The sequence below is a fragment of the Furipterus horrens genome, unplaced genomic scaffold, assembly GCF_987537825.1.
Source record: "Furipterus horrens unplaced genomic scaffold, mFurHor1.1.pri manual_scaffold_5, whole genome shotgun sequence".
NCBI lineage: Eukaryota > Metazoa > Chordata > Mammalia > Chiroptera > Furipteridae > Furipterus > Furipterus horrens.
Window position 1 is genome coordinate 130916008 of NW_028327175.1, and position 18448 is coordinate 130934455.

General features: G+C 48.7%; 1 protein-coding gene across 4 annotated transcripts in view; it reads right to left on the reverse strand.

The window, feature by feature from the left end:
* Positions 1-405: 405 nt before the first annotated feature.
* Positions 406-18448, reverse strand: part of RASGEF1A (RasGEF domain family member 1A) — a 93691-nt gene continuing 75648 nt past the window's right edge. For 2 of the 4 annotated variants that reach the window (XM_090277811.1, XM_090277812.1), the window contains exons 2-13: positions 15952-16152; positions 9011-9133; positions 6417-6554; positions 5339-5560; positions 4623-4697; positions 4110-4202; positions 3562-3664; positions 3399-3478; positions 2480-2671; positions 1491-1614; positions 935-1007; positions 406-602 (exon numbers count right to left, since the gene is read on the reverse strand). In XM_090277811.1, the coding sequence (XP_090133937.1) occupies positions 578-602; positions 935-1007; positions 1491-1614; positions 2480-2671; positions 3399-3478; positions 3562-3664; positions 4110-4202; positions 4623-4697; positions 5339-5560; positions 6417-6554; positions 9011-9133; positions 15952-16146 (1443 nt within the window). In that variant the 5' untranslated portion in view covers positions 16147-16152 and the 3' untranslated portion in view covers positions 406-577. Of the gene's footprint in view, positions 603-934; positions 1008-1490; positions 1615-2479; positions 2672-3398; positions 3479-3561; positions 3665-4109; positions 4203-4622; positions 4698-5338; positions 5561-6416; positions 6555-9010; positions 9134-15072; positions 15179-15951; positions 16516-18448 lie in introns of those variants that run through there. The other 2 variants (XM_090277810.1, XM_090277813.1) reach the window with 2 other exon arrangements.

Here is an 18448-nt window from a genome sequence, read left to right on the forward strand (position 1 = left end):
ATGCAAATGAGACCTCCTGGCCTCCCAAGGCCTCACTGGAACCTGGAACCTTGGGGGCCCAGGCTTTGAGGGCAGGTGCTTGCAACCTAGGGCCAAGCATTTACAGAGCCTCCTGCAGCGCAGGGCCAGAGCACAGCGGGAGACAACCCTCCAGTACCCTCTAAGGCACTAGCCCTGACGTCAGAGACACTGGCTGGAAGGGCGTCCAAGCAGGCAGGGCTCACATTAGTTTTGGTTGGGTCTTTTTAAAATATATTTTTCATAAGATGTGAATATAATCAAAAGTAGAAAATAAAAATCTATATTTCATTAGACCAAGATGTTATTTATCATGGATGTCATCTCCAATGATGCTCTTCCCCCACCCCTCCCCAAACCAGGGCACTGCCCTGTTATTTAAAATAAACAAAAATTGTGCCAAATATTGATGAATGAAATAATTACCATTTTTTTCCCATAGAAGTTATATGCAAAATGGACCCCAACCAGTGAGGCCACCTCATCTCAACCTATTCCAAGATTAAAGCTTGGTTCCCATGTGTGCTTCATCTTGTATCCGCAGGCTGCATCCACACCTTCAGGCTCTGTTAAAGAGAGTGGTCCTAAAGGTGGACAGGGCACAAAGGTCAGGTGCAGGAAGGCCCTTCCCCTGAACAAGCACAGGGCAGACCCATGCTGTCAGTTGGAGCCATGGACTCCAGGAACCGGTCATGGAGAGGAGGAGTCTGGGTCATTCAAAGTCCAAGTCCTCAGTCTCCTCCTGACTGGCAGGTGCACTAGGGACACCTTCCTTTCCCTGGGCTTCATGGAGGGGCCCTTGGCTGCCTTTCAGAAGGGCATATCTGTTATGCCCACCCCTCACCCCCAGTCCTCTCCCCTCCTTTCATGGATCCAATTTTGGGAATTCACAGGATGGTCCCATTAGTTTTCCTACCTCAGGGTCTTCCAGCTGTCCTTTTCCACGTGGTTCTCAGGACCTTCACTTTCAAAGGAAGCGACGGACAGTGCTGAGAGATGGGGAAGACGTTCAGAACCCATGCCCACGTGCAATCAACCTGCCTACTATACCAGTTATCTCTTCTCAAACTCATTGTAGGGGTGTAGCTAGACTAAGAAGAAATTCCTAGACCAAAGGGTACAGTGGCCTCAGACCTCGGCTCTTCCACGGATCTCTGCTGTGTCAGGTTCCAGGACCATGAGGCCTAGGGCTCCCAGTTCCCTGCTCAGGGACACTGAAAGTTGCCCAGTTCTGCGGCACTGGCCCAAACCCATCTTGAGTCTCTCAAGTGGCCGCTGGAGCCCAGTCTCCTTTTGTCCTTATCCTTCATCTGTCAGCGGCCCATGACCCACCCTCAGGAACTCACCCTGTGAGCTGAGCTTCCCCTGTGTTGCATGGGGTTAATGATCAGGCCAGCCCCCATGGGAGACAGGAGGACAGGAACATGTACCCATGTGGGGACGGGACTGCTGCTGTGCAGAGGCAGCCTCACCTTCCTCGCTGTAGATGGGTGCTGTAAGCAGGTAACTCTGAATCTTCTTGTCCTTTTCAAAGGGACACTCTACTTGTGTCCATGTCATAAACTCATGGATCTGTCTGGAGATCTCCCAAAATTTCTGAAGGGGTAGAGGAAAACTAGATATTCATTTGTCACCTTAAACTAGAAATCTTTGGTCAGGGGTAGGGGATGTAGATTCTGGGTCTGTCTGCTGCTCACTTCCCTTGTCCCAGCAAGGTGAGACAGTGGTTCTTGCACGGCTGACTTCATGGCCATGGAAGCACTTTGTGCAGCATCAGCATCAGCACAGCAGGTGTCTCCAAGGACACTCCACCCTGCCCTTTGCCTGGGCCATCGGGCTGGCAGCAGGAACCCCAACAGGACCCCATCTGTTACTCCGAGCTGAGGCAAGAATGCCAGTCACAACCGGCACAGCACCAACAACCAGCACATGTCATAATGTCACTCTTTGGGGCCTGTCTGGGAATCTGTAACTCCCTCCCATCCTTTACCTGTGTGAGGTGAACATTGGATGACCTTGCTCCTCCTATACCTCCCCAAGCACCTTTGTCCTACCCTCCTCCCCTTGGCCAGACAGGTCTCCTCTTACATCTAGAATTCTGCTGCCTCTTCCTCCCTGCTCAAATTCCTCTTGCCTAAAGCCTTCCCAATTCCCAACCGCCATGGTAGCGTCAGTGCTAGGACCAGCATCCTGGGTGAATGCAGGTTCCCGGTGGCTCCAAGCCCTATAACCAGATTATCTACCCAGAAGGGTGGTGTTGCCCTCACACTTCAAGGTCAAATAGTGTGACCTACCTTGTAGCTGTCAGTATTAAAGGCTCCTCTGCAACAGGGGCATTGCCTTGCTGCTTTCCTGGCACATATGGATTCTTCCTGCCCTGGGGCAAGGCCAGGAGGTCTGCCCTGCCTTATGCTGGAACAGCCTGGCCCCTCCCCTAGGACCACAGGGGGTCTGAGCTCACCTTGAAGTTAATGTGCCCATTGGGCAGGTGGTTGGTATGGATTTTGTGCAGGAAGTAGATGTCCTTAACAAAAAGATTGAATACAGGAATAACAATCTTCTCTTGGCTGCTATTGGCTGTCTGGGACCTCTGTGTGGCTCCCTGGAGGGCTGTACGGTAGTTACAGAAGTTGCTGGATGGGTCCATGTGGTGCTGTAGGTAGACAAACGGGGAGATGCAAGTGGTGTGTGGAACTCCCCCTGCACCCCTTTACAGAGCAGAGAATGAGCTGATGGGGAAGGCACTTCCCCTCTGAGTAACTTGAAAGTCACCCAGAAAAGGCTTCCTTTCCAAGAGGGAAGCCCAGAGGTGCCAAGCTGAGCACAGGGCCAACGCCTTAAGGAAACCGTAGAGAAGTCTCAACCGCCCACACACACACCTCTTCCCTGCTCTGCTAAGCCTGGGTCTCTCCTTTTCAAAACCTTCCTTTGCCCCTCCACTTAGATTGACACTCCCAAACCTGACCAGCTCCACAGACACATGTGTGGAGAAAATGAATTCTATAATCAAATACATCTGGTCAAGGCTGTGAGTGAGCTCACCTGTCAGCCTTCAGCCACCAAGATAGTCTCATGCTGTGGAAAGTCAGACCAGGAAAAGCCCATCTCTGCTTAGCATCAATCAACACGGATCATGGGCTCATTTTTGTCAAACTCTTTACTACTTACTCCCCAAAACTCATTTTAGGAGATTCCAGATCTGACTGAAATCAAGGCTAAGGAGAGCTCAAGCTACCAGTCTCCCGATTGTGGCCAGGTCAGGCAGGCTCAACAGTGCACACAAGCCAGCAGTACAGGTAGCAGGTCCTGAGCAAGTGGTAGGTAGAGTGGGTGGTAGGCCCTCCTCATTAGGCCAACACAGGATGAGGCTGGGTGCCTACCTCCAAGACATCGAACTTGGCCATCTTAACTTTGGACCATGTTTTCTTCAGCCGAGCCACAGGACTGAGGTTCATGCCAGCTGCAGAGGACAGCAGGTAGGGTCAGGATGGGGAGACAAGTCACACAGAAGCTGGGTGGGAAGCCCCAGGCCCAGACACTTACAGATGATGGCCATCATGGAGTTGAAGTTTCCAATGTTGAAGCACTCCCGGGCAACATCGATGAAGAACTCCAGCATACGGGTCCGGTGCTTCTTCTTCACTACCTGCAGGGCAACCAGCAGCCTCAGCAGGAGCCCCATGAGGGAGTCGTCCCCTCTACCACCAGTCCCTGAAGGACATCTGACTGGAGCTGCCACAGGATCCACAGAGCTGTCAGACCTGGGAGTGGGGTTGGGGGATGCTGGCAGGCTGTAGAGGCAGGAAATACAGCTGTGGCATCTCTGATGCTGGATAAAAGGAGGGCAGGCAGAGAGGACTAAGGGACCCTGTGCTGGGCACAGAATGCACTCCACCGATGGGTCTCAGTCATCATTGAAGTAATCACTGTTGGTGGTGGGGTAGAGTGCTGTACCTTCCAGGCCCTGCCAAAGGAGGCTTCTAATCTCTACTTTCAGTTTCAACATCTGATGGGGTAGGAGCATCAGGCAGCACCGTGAGATTAGGAAAGAGACAGTGCCACCCTGCCCATGTCCACCGTGCAGTGCTTACCCGGCACACTTCGGTGGCCACTAGCATGCTAAGGCAATTGAACCAGTTGTCATAGGCCTCCAGGCTGTAGGTCTTGGTCAGGTCCCCTCGGCACTAGGGAAGACACAGCAGGTCACAGGAAGACCAAGAATGCTGCCACAGGGTGCTGCCCAGTCCTCCCCCAAAATGGAGGAGCAGGAACCTTGGCCAGAGGGGGAAACTGAAAGTGATGTTGGGTGGGGGCAACTAGACAGGTCCCCTTAGCCAGCCTGGGTCTCCAGGATGACCAGGATGCCCAGGGCTAGCCTTGGAGGACAGGCTGGCTGCCTGAGCACCTGGAAGTGTTGAGCTCCCTCCCAGCATGTATCATTCTGGCCATCTGCTGACAACCTGGGGCAGGCACCAGGAGGCCAGACACATCCATGGGCTTGTGAGGTCAGACAGTCCAGAGGTACTCAGGTGTGCTGGTGGGGTCCCCACCCACCCTGCATGGGATGTCGGTGCCAGGCCCATCCTCAGGCCACAGCCCCTCACCCTGTGCTTATCCGGAGCATCCACATGGCTGATGATCTGCATCAGGTCCTGGGGGTGAATGCTGCTGACTCTCTCCTGCAGTTGGGGAGACAGCACAAGCAGTGATAAACCTGCTGTCCTTGGGTAGGCCCCACACTTGGGGTATAGGATGTGTTCATAGCAGCAGCCAGGACTAGCCAGCAAGTGCGTGCAATGGCCCCTCCTTGATCAGAGCATCCAGTCAGTGGGCAAGCCCTGCCCAGAACCCCCCAAAAGTACTCAATGGATCTAAAAGGCCCTCCCCTGGAGGGGAGAAAACGGGGCTGCAAGGGAGTGATATGGAAGCTTCAGGGCAATAACTGCTATGCACAGGGGACCTTCTCAGTCCAGAGCACAGGCAAGATGAGGTGAAGGGTAGAGGAACTGGCTCTCACCCACAAAGCCCTTCACCTCCTCCCAGGCTGGTCTTCCAACCTGGGGCCACTTCAGTCCTACCACAGGCCTGCTGTGCTCCTGGAGACCCAGGCACCAGGCACAGAGAAACCTGCTGTTTAGGTAGACACACACCAGACGGAGGCAGTGGTCAGCACTGGCAAGCAGGCTTCACATAAAACCCCAATTTTTCCAGTGAGGGCAGCCCTGTAACGCTTATATTGAGAAAGACACTGGGGGTCTAGCGGCTCTGGATAAGCATGAGTGAATAACCCCAGCCTGGGCAGGCACACAGCAGCACTGACCAGCTCAATATGAGTCAACTGCTGGGCCAGCACCATGGGGTCACAGCACACGCCCAGGATATCCTTCTGAGTGGTTGGTGGCTTGGCCTTAAGGATGGGCCCTTTGTCCACAGCTGGTGAGCAGAACCTCTCTCGAAGTTCCTGAAGCTGGTTCTGGGCAGCCAGGGACAGCAGCAGTTTCTGCGTCATTTGGGCAATGACCTTCTTCACTGTGCCATTCTCCTGTGGGGGTCAGAGAGCCATGAAGTTACCTGCATGGGCTGGTGGCAAGACCACCACCTCTCTGAAGGGACCCATCTCATCCCTAGGAATATGCCTGACTTTGATCCCACAGACCTAAGCAAACCTGCCATGAGCACTTGGGCCTGACAGTGGGGTAAGTGTGAGCTTCTCTGATGCGTTTTGCAGAGGATGGTTTAGTGAGCTGTCCTGTGAAGAAGGGATCTGAGGGCCAGAGAAGGGCCAGGGCTAGGCTTCTGGGTCTGAAAAGTATAACTTTATTAGAGGTGAAGACAGCCAGCTGAGCTACTTCTCAGGGCCATCCCACAGCAAGAGGGATGAAGAAATCCAAAGAGGCTTCGTCTGTGGTCAGAAGCCTTCACTCCCTAAGTAGGAGCTCTCCCTGGGCTTTCTGAGTCCTCTGGGCAGACAGGAGCTATGGAGCACCTTCATCGTCAAGGCGCAGCCAGCCTAGGCTCTCTCTCAGTTCTCCAGATTCCTGTCTCCCCTGAGGGCAAGAGCAGGCTGGGAGCCAGGAAAGGGAGACAGGCTCTTACCCTTCTCACCAAGCACCCACTCCACACACCCAGAGCCCAGGAGAGGGTGAGGCCTGGGCTCACTCCATATTCTCAAGTTGAAGTCTGCCCCACTGCTCAAGGTCCCTCACATGTCAAAAGCAAGTCTGACCTGTTACTGGCCAAGGTGAGGGAAATGACTAAACGGAGGCACCCAGCAGTCTTCATTACGGAATGAGAGAGAAGGGGACCACACTCAGAACTGTCTCTAAGAAACCCCCCACTCACCACCACCCCCCACATACACACAAAAGAACTCCACCAAAGTTCAGAGAGGACCTCACCTCATCACACTGCATGATCTGGTGGGTGATGGCCTTCAGTTCGGCCATGGTCTTCTCATCCTGGAAGTCACAGGGGAAGGCCTCTGTCCACTCCTTCAGCAGCTGCACGATCTTGGCTGAGAAGGACTTCACCATGGCCTGGAGGGGTGGGCAAAGAGTGAGTCCTGACCCACCAGAGAGAGCAACAAAATGACAGGGTATACCAACCCCCCAGGACCCCTGTGTTGGGGCACTAACAACCCCCAGCCTGTTCACCTGGAATTTTGTCATATACACTTTGTTTCATATTCCCCTTGTGGAAACTGAGAAAGAAGATGCCTACCAAGAAGGGCGCCTGGTGGCTAACAGGGCCCAAATTTTTAAAAAACAGCCTAGTAGCTGTTTCTAAATGGGCCTTTCATACAAGCCATGCTTCAGGGAGAAGTTTGCACTGAACTGTCTGTCGGCACTGTGTTCTTGCCATGTGAGCCAGACCTTATAAAGGAGTTACTGGAATCCTATTTCAACCAATAGGACTGAAGCTTTCCCCATTCAATTGGAGCTGTGCATCTATATCTCTGTTACCATCTTCACCCACCAGTGTGATTAATCAGGATAATGCTTTTTGGACCAACCAAACTGTGAGGATTTGGAGTACTCATATGCACAAGGACAGACCAATCAGGTCTGTATATATATATAAAGTCAGCTCCCCTCTTGCTTAGGGTTCATACTTCCCCTTTCCACTGAAGGCTGCATTTCCCTGGCTGGAGCTGAAACACCAAAGAAGGCTTGCCAGAGCACCTCAGGGCTGCCTCACAGCTGTGCTGCTTCATAATTGAGCTGTAACACTATTGACTTGTTCCACAGCCATGGTATTTTGACAGCTGTGCTGTATTGCAATTGAGCTATTTTGCACTGAATAGTTTCTTTCTTCACCACACCCAAAATTGGGGATTTTTGTGCATTGAATTGGTGCCAACAACCATCAGTTGGCACCATTAAGTCAGTTTTCTTTTTCACTTTAGTAAATTCATTTTCAAAAAACTTGCCCCATCACTACCAAACTAGTTTCATTTGCTATAGTTAGAAATTACTCATAAACAAGAAGGTAACAAAAACCAAGCAAATTCACTAATAATAAATAAGAAGCTCTTACCTGCCCCCTCTCAGTTAAAGCAGGTTAACAAAGGCTGAGAAGAAACACAGACACATGGAGGCAGCCTCCTCCCCCATTTTGTGTCATTAAAGGTGGTCCTCACACTCCTGCTGTGGCTCCAGGAGAGGAGAGGAGGGAGAGCCAGACACTTGGCTGAAGCATCCCCCTGAAATGTCCACATGGACCCACCACCACCACCACCACCACCACTGCTGGCTCCAATGCTACCATCACTTTTTCTTGCCCAACCTGATTACCTGCTCATGTCTACCCAACCTGGACCATTCCAGGGTGGCCACAACTGCCTTCCCAAACCCCCTCTGCTTCCTCAACCTGCCTGCCTGACTGCCCCAAGCCCCCAGCTGATGCCGTAGTGATGGTTTCTCATGACTTGCAGAGCCTCTCTTAGCTGGCCCCATGATCCCTCAGCCACTAGCTTCTGACCAGAGTCCAGTGCACGGACATCCCAGGAGGCTTTGCTGTCACTTCCTCCAGATGTCCGCTACACCCACACTCAGCAGGAGCCAGAGCCTCCTCAGAGGCTCACCATGCATATCACCATGGACACAGGCTGGCAGGCTCAGCCCCAGCTCCTCTCAGACTGTCCCCATGCTGACCCTCAGCATCCCCACTCACCCAGCTCTGGTTTATTTCCACCTCTCCATCAGGAGCCAGGCTTCAGGTAGTATCTGTCCCCATCCCTGCCTCATGGAACACCAAGACAGTCCCTCTGAACAGGAAGCTATGAGAAGGCACAGGCATTCACTGTCCTTTGCTGCAAACCCTCCAAAGCTCAGCCTCATGGTAGGAAGGTGGAGGGGAAGGTCATCAAGAAACAAGGGCAGGCTCTGCTCTGCCATGGCATGTACTAGGCCCTGCCCGCTCTTGACAGCATGCCCACCACCCCTGCTTCTCCATTAAACCCTGGGCTTCTCAGACCTCACCCCCAAGACCAGGGCCTCAGAATAGAGCTGTGTTTTCTTGACCATTCTGACTGCCAAAAGCCTGGGTCAATTAGAAGGGACCACAGTGGCAAACAGCCCTGTTTCAGTCACTGAAAACTCATATGAGCAGGCAGCAGCCTGAGGGTGCTGCTACCTGGCCTTTTTGAGGAGGCAATGACCCAGGCCCCTTTGGCTTCTTTTCCACCAGCTACAGCCAGGCCTCCACTGGGAGGTCCCAGCACTGATCAGGACAGCTGGCGGAGATGTTCGCTGGGGCCTTCCCTTGGGAGGGGGTGTGAATGCCCACCAACAGCAGTTAATTCCACATCCTGGGACATGGGAGAGTCATGTCCCAGGTATGACCCCATCAAGGAGGGCCCCAGGCCAGGCTCAACCAGACCCTGTCCTGCAGCTCACTCTGAGCATGTTCCCTTGGAGTTCCCACTTCTCTTGGAGTGTGAGGGGTAGCCAGGGACACAGAGATAGGCAGCATCTGCTCAGAATACCTTTACCTTCTCAGACTCAGCCTCCAGCTGCTGCCTCTGCTCCAGGTAGATCTGCCCCACACGTGCCAGCAGGTCATGAGGGGGTATGAAGACCCGGGAGCTCAAGAGAAATGTGAAAATATATGTTCCCTGAAGAAAAGGAGAAAAAGGAAGAAAAGGGAGAGAGGGTAAAGTGTGAGTCAGGCCTGGAAGAGCCCCCAGGCCTGCTGCTCCACTTGGCCCTGCTAGCTCCCAAGCCCAACATCACTATGAAAGTGGCCATGGTTTCTTCATAGTTTACTTAACCTTAAATGCCCTCCTTCTCTCCCCCTGCCACCCAAATCCTGCGCACCTTGCAAGGCACAGATCAATCCCACTTTGCAACAACTCAAAGAGGCCTCCCTGATAAGCTTAGCTCCTACCAATCTTACTCTGAAGGGCTTCTCCCCACCCTCTGTCCTACCCCAAGATGGGTGCTAGCATAGTGTTGGATGTTGGCAGGACTCTCCAGGTCTGTGTGAGCCTGTTGCCCTATCCACTGTACTCTCTGGGCCTGGCTCCAGGCCTGCTTCTTCTCCAGATCCTCACTGGTCTGGCCCATGGGCCTTGGCTGATGGGGTGTGACCTTGTCCATGGGGAAGGGAAGGGCTTGGCTTCATTGGCCTCAGTACCTGTGCAATCACTAACCAGCTGTGGTCTTTGTCTACGACTGCCATACCATGGCCCCTGTCCACATGCATGCACCCTCCTCACTGGGCTTTGCAGTGCAGACTCTGAGGAGTCCTCATGATCATCCTTCATGGCTGAAAGATGGCAGGGAACAGCCCCAGCCAGGCTATGAGAGGGGTTTATGCCAGGGAAGGAAGAACAGAGGAAGAATAGACAGAGCCCCAGGAAGAAGAGAAGAGTCCTGATGTGGGTGGGCCACAAATCCCCAAAAGCTTAGTTGTCTTCAGCACCATTAGATAAATGCTGGCAGACAGAGGGGGGTAATTCTTCTCCCACCTTCCCTAAGCTGTGTCTGACTCACAAAGGCCAGGGAGACCAGCTCTGCCCTGTGGATAAAGTTGTCACTGAAAGGGCCACTGCCACTTGGCTCTTGAAAGGGAGCAGGCAGGCCCAATATCACTGATAGAGGAACTCAAGAGTTAAAGATTTTAGCTTTAGTTATACAGTAGTCCCTCTCTATATCGCGGTTCGCTTATCGCGGCCTCACTGTATCACAGGATTTTTTTAAATATTATATTTAATTATTTATCACGGCTATTTCGCTATATCACGGGATTTTGCGGTATTGTATATGTATGTTGTTAAAGTTATGTAGGTTTAGGAGTGTAGAATATGTTTAAGAACATAAGTAGTGTTTATAAAAGTGTGGAAAAGGTTAATAAGGAGATGGGAAAGGTTAATAAGGGACTGGGAATGGTTTATAAGTGTGTGGGAAGGGTTTATAAAGCCTTAAAATATATATAAATACTAAAATAAATGTAAGGTTCATACTTCGTGAATTTTCACCTATCGCGGGGGGGTCTAGAATGTAATACCCATGATAAGTGAGGGAATACTGTAGTTGATAGACTTAAGTGATTAATGCAGGTGGAAAGCTGGAATACCTGACCTATGTCAATACCCTAACCTTTTTGGCACCAGGAAACTGCTTTGTGGAAGGAAATTTTTCCACCAATAGGGGTGGGGGTGGGGGAGACAGGAGTGCAGAGTTCAGGAGGTATTGGGAGTGAAGCTTTCCTCGGTCACCTGCTGCTCACCTCCTGCTGTGTGGCCTGGTTCCTAACAGGCCACGGACCAGTACCAGTCTGCAGCCCGGGGCCTGGGGCCCCCTGACCTATATGATTCCAGTAGGTGGACAAGCAAGTTAACGTTTGTGTCCCAGGGGGTCTGAAAGTGATGAGATAATATCTGAGCCATTGTGTTCCAGGGAGAAAATGTCCGTGATGCAGATAAAAAATTGTTGATCAGTAGATAAAGATATACTAAGAAAATTGCTGCCAGACTGCAATTCTTATCTGGTTAACCTTTTTTCAAAACCCCTTACCTACCTTTTTCTTCTCCTTATAAAAAGGTTGGCTTGAGATGAGATGTTAAGGTGGTTTTCAAGGTACATTACCTGCCATCTTCTCATATCACTGGTGTTAGAATAAAGTGGCCATAAAGATTCAATTCTTGTTTCTACTTATTGGTTCTGGTAGAGATAGGCAGCACAAATGCTGACTTTTCCATTTTCACTTTCTGGTGACTCTGGTAGAATATCTCCAGGACTATCAAGTAAGTCTGGGGATTTGGCAGGGAGTCCCATTGTCTGCCTGGATTGGAAGGCCCTGGGGTGCTGATTTGGAGACTCCTTAGCAGCTGTCAAGTGATTTCACCTGGAGACTCTCCTTCTCCCATTCTGGCCATTCCCTGTCACCTTCACTTTCAATTGAACTGCTGTACTTTCTGGTTCAGGATTACACTCCTCGGTTACAACTTAGAATGGTCATCAGAAATTAAGGTGCCTTCTGGCTTGTGTGATATCAGGGTTATAGTCTCAGGTTATGACTTAGAATGGTCATCAGAAATTAAGGTAATTAAGATGCTTTTCATTTGTGTGATGTTAGAGCTCTGTCTGGTAGAATGGGCAGGGCATCCTCCATTCTGGGAAACAGCCCTTTGGGGTGAAATCGGGCTGATTGAACAACCTACGCTTATGAACCTATGACTAAAAAGGAAATGTTTTTATTACAATAATGCTTGGCTTATGTATAATTTGGACTCAGGAGAGCCCTGGCCATGAAACAGGTCTTTAAATTACTATACTACACTGAATTAGAGTTCTTTTGTCAAAGATCAGGGAAATGGGATGAAATACCTTATGTACAAGCCTTTATGACTTTACATAATAAAGATGCAGGTGCAGAACTAAAAGGAAATAGATTGATGGCTCAGAGAAAAGGGAATTTGCCTGTGGCAGATAGCAGAAGGCTCCAAAGAGAGAGGCCAGGAAGATCATGATGTTATGGCTCTTGTGAGCATGGTCAAGATTTTACGGCCTGTCTAGTCCTGGGGGATCCTCCTGCTTATCTAACTGACAGAGCTGAAGGAAGTGAGCCTGAACTGGTCTCTCCATCTTGAACCTATCAGGGAACCAAACTTGGTAGAAGACAAGCCCCTACCAGGGCAGGGCAATATCCCATGTGAAGACTTCCAGTGGGTGCTGGGCCAGAAGACCAGGCCACTGGATATTATTTGGCACATACTCCATTTTCTACATCTGATTTGTTAAACTGGAAAAGCTCAAATCCTTCTTATAGGAATGATCCTAATAAAATGACTGAGTTATGTTAACTTTTGCCACCCACCATCCCAATTGGACAGAGACATACAAGCCTTACTGAATATTTTACTTACAGAGGATGAGCAGAGTTGGTACTGGATAAGGCAAATGAAGAGGCTCGGAGACTACACCAAGAAAATCCAGATGAGGTTCCCAAGTCTGAATATGGTACAGGCGGTACAATAAAAGTCTTGAGGACTCTCTGAGTTTCTTAAAAGAATACTTGTCAAAGAAACTAGATCACACTGTCCAGGGCTGGCCAGCTTGCTTGAGAGCTGAGGCAGCCACACATGAGCTTTTTTTTATAGGAAGCTGAAAAGTTTTCCTTGGGACAGTCATTCACCAGTTATGCTCCCCATCAAGTGTTGAGCTTGTAGAGAAGAAAGGAAATTTGTGGCTCACTGCTGGAAGAATGTCAACAGCCAATCAATTCTTCCTGACAATCCCAACGTCTCCTCAAAACTGTAAGTTAAATCCCTTCTCCCACACCCTGACTTGGCTACACTAATGCATGACTGTGCTGAGATAATTGATGAAGTTTATTCTAGCAGAATTGATTTACAGGACCATCCTCTAGAAGAGACACATTGGACTCAATATGCAAACGAAAACAGTTATATGGAAAAAGGAAACAGAAAGGCTGGACATGTAATTGTGACTCTTTGAAGGAATAGTAGAGGCCAAGGAACCTCTGCTCAGGAAGCTGAACTGATTCCATTGACAAGGGCACTAGAATTGTCACACAAAAAGAAAATGAATGTGTATACCAATTTGAGGTACGCTCTCCTAATTTTGCCTGCACATTGTTCCATCTGGAAAGAGAGAGGACTACTAACCTCCAATAAAAATAACATTAAGCATGCAGCAGAAATTTTAAAATCTCTAGAAGCTGTTCAGGTACCTTTACAGGTGGCAGTTATGCACTTTACTGGACATCAGAAAGAGGACACTGAAGTGGCCCAAGAAAACAATCTGGCTGATTGAGCAGCAAAAGAGGCTGCTAAAGGAACATTTATAATGCCTTTGGTATCTGTTCTTAACTTGTCACAATTCAACCCTGAATATTTGACTGCAGACTTATAGAAAGCTAAGAACTGGGGTTTTGATGAAGTTCCCTATAGTATATGGAGAAAGAATAAGAAAGGCATTATACTGCTTCCTGAACATTTAGTAGAGCCAGTCATGAAGCATTTGCATGAAGTCACTCACTGTGGAAGGGATTCATTAACCATCTATATTAAACCATACAGAAAACAATAGCTAGATGTGTTGTGTGCCAGAAGAACAACCCCAAGACAAGTCCCCATCAGAAGAAAGAAAGAAACAATACCAAGGACAGTGCCCATTTGAGGACTGGCAAATAGATTTTACCCAGATACTGAGTTTCTGAGGATGGAAATATTTATTAGTCTTTTTTTATACCTTTTCAGGATGGGTAGAAGCCTATCCTACTAGAATTGAGAAATCCTCAGAAGTAGTGAAAGCCCTACAGAAGGAAATAATTCCTTGTTTTGGACTACCCAGCAGCATCCAGAGCAATAATGAACCTGCTTCTATTTCAGAAATCACACAGAAAGTTAGTAAATTTTAAGAATCAGGTGGAGACTCCACATGGCATGGAGACCTCAGACTTCTGAGAAAGTAGAGATCAATCAGACTTTAAAGAAAAATATAGCCAAACTGTGTCAAGAAAATTATCTCCATTGGGATCAAGTTTTACCTATTGCCCTGCTCAGGAAAAGGGTGACTCCTTGAAGTGGGATTCAACTGAGTCCTTACAAAATGTATGGGTAACCATTTCAGGCTATAATTGGGGTGAGAGATATGTATTTATATCAAAAAGTGAAGGGAAAGATCTATCTACAACATTTAAATCAGACCTTAGGTGTGACCTTGCTTGTATTAGAGACCTCTCCCCAACAGGTTTGCTACATTCCTTCGAGCCTGGAGATAAGGTGCTACTCAAGACTTGGAAGATGGGATCCCCAGGAAGCTGAAGAGAAGAAAAGTGGACTGGACCTTGAGATGTATTCCTCACCACCCCAACTGTGATGAAATTAGCAGAAATAAAATCTTGGATTCATCACACCAGAATAAAGCAAGCACCAGAACAATGGATTGCCAAACCACATGAAGACCTGAAAGTCACCTTTTGAAAACAATGACATATCCTTTTCCCATGTCATGGAGAACTTATTCCTTTCAAACAAGAAGAAAATATTTGGCTATATTCAGTAAAAATTCCCTAATATCTCTCACTTTTGTCTTTCAGGAGGAACCTATGTTGAACAAACTTTCACTTCATATCTTGTAGGCATTTTTACTTTCCTGGAAAGCCTCCAAAACTATTAATATAACTCTAAGGACAGGGAAATGTTTCCTTTAAATATCACTAATGCAGCCCTAGCTGGAGAGTGTACAACCTTTGTCAACTGTACTAAATACTTTTTATGTTTTCAACAGATGTGGAGATGAATTGCAACACCACCACTAATATATCTTATGCCTTTAATCATATCAAATTGCTTGCAGGATGGTTTTTAATATGTTGAAGGACTATTTATTCCTACATCTCAACAGTAAAATGATTACTTCCATATGAAACTAATCTCATAGAACTAAGATGATTAGGACTAACAGTGGGGAATAATAGAGAAACTCAAGAGTTAAAGATTTTAGCTTTAGTTATAATTGATAAGCTTAAGTGATTAATGCATGTGGAAAGCTGTTGTTCCAGAAACTGGAATACATGACCTACCTGACTCCAGAAGGTCGACAAGCTATTCAACCTTTGTGCCCCAGGGGGTCTGCAAGCAATGGTGGTGGAATCTGAGCCATTGTGTTCCAGGAAGAGAATGTCCATGATGCAGATAAAGAATTCTTGATCAGTAGATAAAAAAAAAATACTGGGAAAACCCCTGATGGACTGTAATTCTTGTCTGGTTAACCTTTCCCCAAACCCCTTACCTACCCTTTTCTTCTCCTTATAAAAGGTCAGCTTGAGAGAAGATGTTAAGATGGTTTTTAGGGTACATAACTGCTATCTTCTTGGATCATCTGCATCTGAATAAAGTACCCATAAAGATTTGATCCTTGTCTCCACTTATTGGTTCTGATAATGAGAGGCAACACAAATGCTGGCTTTTCTGGTTTTCTCGCCACTGCTCTCAGAGGCAGAAGGGAATCTCACACGACAAGGGAACTCTTTCTCTCTGTTCCAAGAATGTACCCATCTCATCTTGAGTCGAAGAGGGAGGTTCTGGATTATACGTGAAGGCTGGCCATGGTGGTGTAGGCATGTGCTCTAGGGTTCAAATGCCAGTGGGTGTGGCAGGGCAGCTCACGCACAAACCACACTTCCCATCTTGGAGACAGGACAAGTGCAGGGTTGGGCCTCACCAGAACTCTGAGGAATTGGCCCAGCCTTCTAAATACCTCTTCTTCCCCTTGTGCCCTGCCCAGAAACTGTGTTGCTTGCTTATGCTACCAGGGCCATCTTCCACCTTCCTGGAGGCCACAGGGAAGTCATTCCCCAATGGCCTGCCATACCCTTCCCCTAATCCTCCCTCCCCATCCCAGAAGCAGCTTCCCCTGGATCCCATGTCACCCCCACCTTTTTCCAGGCTCAGACACTCACATCAGGGTAATAGTCCACTGTGGGAACAAGGTGCTCCATCAAGGCCTCCAGGGACCCGGAGATGAGGCGTCCATCCTGGAAGATGAGGTCCCTGGAACCACTGGTACCACCTCCTCGCTCCCCCATTATGGGCTTTCCCTGTCCACTAGAGCTTGGCCCAAGTATGCTGGAGAAGATGATGGAAGTCTGGGGCATAGTTTCCTGTGAGAGAAGAACAAGGCCATGAGGCACCAGAGGATCCTCTTCTAGGTCTTCCTCCTGGCCCTCATGGTGAGTAGTGCACCATTCCTGAGACATCAGCTCATGTGCAAGGGCCTGCAGCCACAGGATGTCTGGTAAATGTTTCTTCAGGACCTGCTCCATGTGCACCATGGCTCATTTTAGGTGCTAGGACACACAGAGCCCAGCATCCTGGGATTCTGTCCCACTTGGAGAAAAAAAAACTATGGAGAAATACAACACCAGAAGGATAACTTGAACACATGAGTTTGGGGAGGTAGGTCATGGCAGCCTCGGTAAGGTGGCATTGGGACCCACTAATGGTGTCAGCTGTGCAGTTCCCTATGTTAGGGATAAAGAAGCCAGTGATTCTCAAGCCAGTAGGAGATAATTAAGAGATGAATCATGGAGGATGGGGGAAGGGAAACAGCTTTCAAGGTGCCTTTGCATGTCCATGGCTGGTAGCTAGGGTCTTAATTATGTAAGTGGTTCAGTTCTTCCATAGCTCCAAGGAATAATGAGCAGTGAATAAGCAAGGCCTGTGGAAGGTTCTGAGGATGGTCAGAACCAGTTACCACAACTACTGTGTCACAGGCCACAGTCAGAGATTTAAGGAGAGGGTGGCAGACATTTGGGAAGGAAGAAAAGAGGAGAGAAAGAAAAGAAGAGAGGACTTCCGGCCAAGATGGAGGCTTAGACAGACGCGCTAGGTCTCTCTCTACAACTAGAGAGGAATACAACTACTTCAAAACAAAGGATAACTAGAAATTCCAGAAAATAAAACTACACGGAAGCCCAACATATGAAGTTATAAACCAGCGGCGCCCTTTGGGCAGGTAGGACGAGAGAAAGGGGGCGGTGCTGTTTGCGGTCGCACCTGGGACAGCGGCGGGGAGGACAATCCCGGCTGCAGTCGAACCCCGGCAGCTCGCGACCCCAACGCTGGGGAAAGCAGCCACCACATCGCCTTGAACAGTGAGGCCCAGGGGGGCGGGAGGACGGATCCCGGTCTTCTAGCGGAATAACTGTGTGAATCCATCTTGGACCCCCGCCCCCAAAGAAAGCGCCACAGGGCTGCGAAATAGGTCGCGGACAGGCACCGGTCGCTGGGTTGTGACGCGTACACAGGCACTGCCCCCTACAGCCAGCCCAAGAAAACAAAATGCATCTGTCAAAATGAGGCAGACAACTATAGAAATCCCGGTGGCACAGCTCACCAGGCAACAGATGGAGAACCTGACAGATGAACAGATAAGAAACCTGTCAGATGCTCAGTTCTGGGCCATTGTTATCAGGTGGCTTACAGAATTCACAAAAGATCTGGAAAAAGATGAGAAAGAATTGAAAAACACTCATAACGAAAGGAACAAAACCACATACGAGACAGATGGTGAGGAAATAAAATCCAGAGTTCATTTCAACAAACCGGAATATGGAGAAGGAACAAGCAGTCAACCAATGCAGCGAGAGGAAATGGGAAGCAACGATGAGAGGATCAGAAACCTCTGGGACAGCTATAAAAGGCCCAACATAAGAATCATTGGTTTGCCAGAGAGCGAGGAAGATGAACTAGAACTTGAAAAATTGAGTGAAAATATAATAAAGGAGAACTTCCCAGACTTGGGGAGGGAAATGGACTTGCAGGTCCAGGGGGCACAAAGAGTTCCAAAGAAGCTGGACCCAGGGAGAGCCACTCCAAGACACATTATAATCAAAATGTCGAGGATTAAAGATAAGGAGAGAATCTTAAAAGCAGCAAGAGAGAAGAAAAGAATTATGTACAAAGGGGTCCCAATTAGACTATCAGCTGACTTCTCAAGGGAGACCCTGCAGGCAAGAAGGGACTGGCAAGAAATATTCAAAGTAATGAAAATCCAAAACCTACAACCACGAATACTCTATCCAGCGAAATTGTCATTCAGAGTAGAGGGACAGAGAAAGTGTTTCCAGGACAAAATAAAACTGAAAGAGTTCGTTAGATCCAAACCACTGTTATATGAGATGTTAAAGGGACTGGTTTAGAAAAAGGAGGATCAAGACAATGAAATCTAAAATGAAAACTGCATCACAAGAAACAACAGAAGCTAGGGAATTGAATCAAAGGCAAACTAAATAGGCAACGAGACTGGAAAGAGAGCTATGGGTATGGGGAACATGTTGGGGGGAGGTCAACGGGGAGGGGGAATGGGGAGAGGGAGGGAGATGATATAGGAATTAAGGATCATAGTAGGAGGGAATGGAATAGACAAAGAGAGGTTGAGAAGAACTGTATGCACAA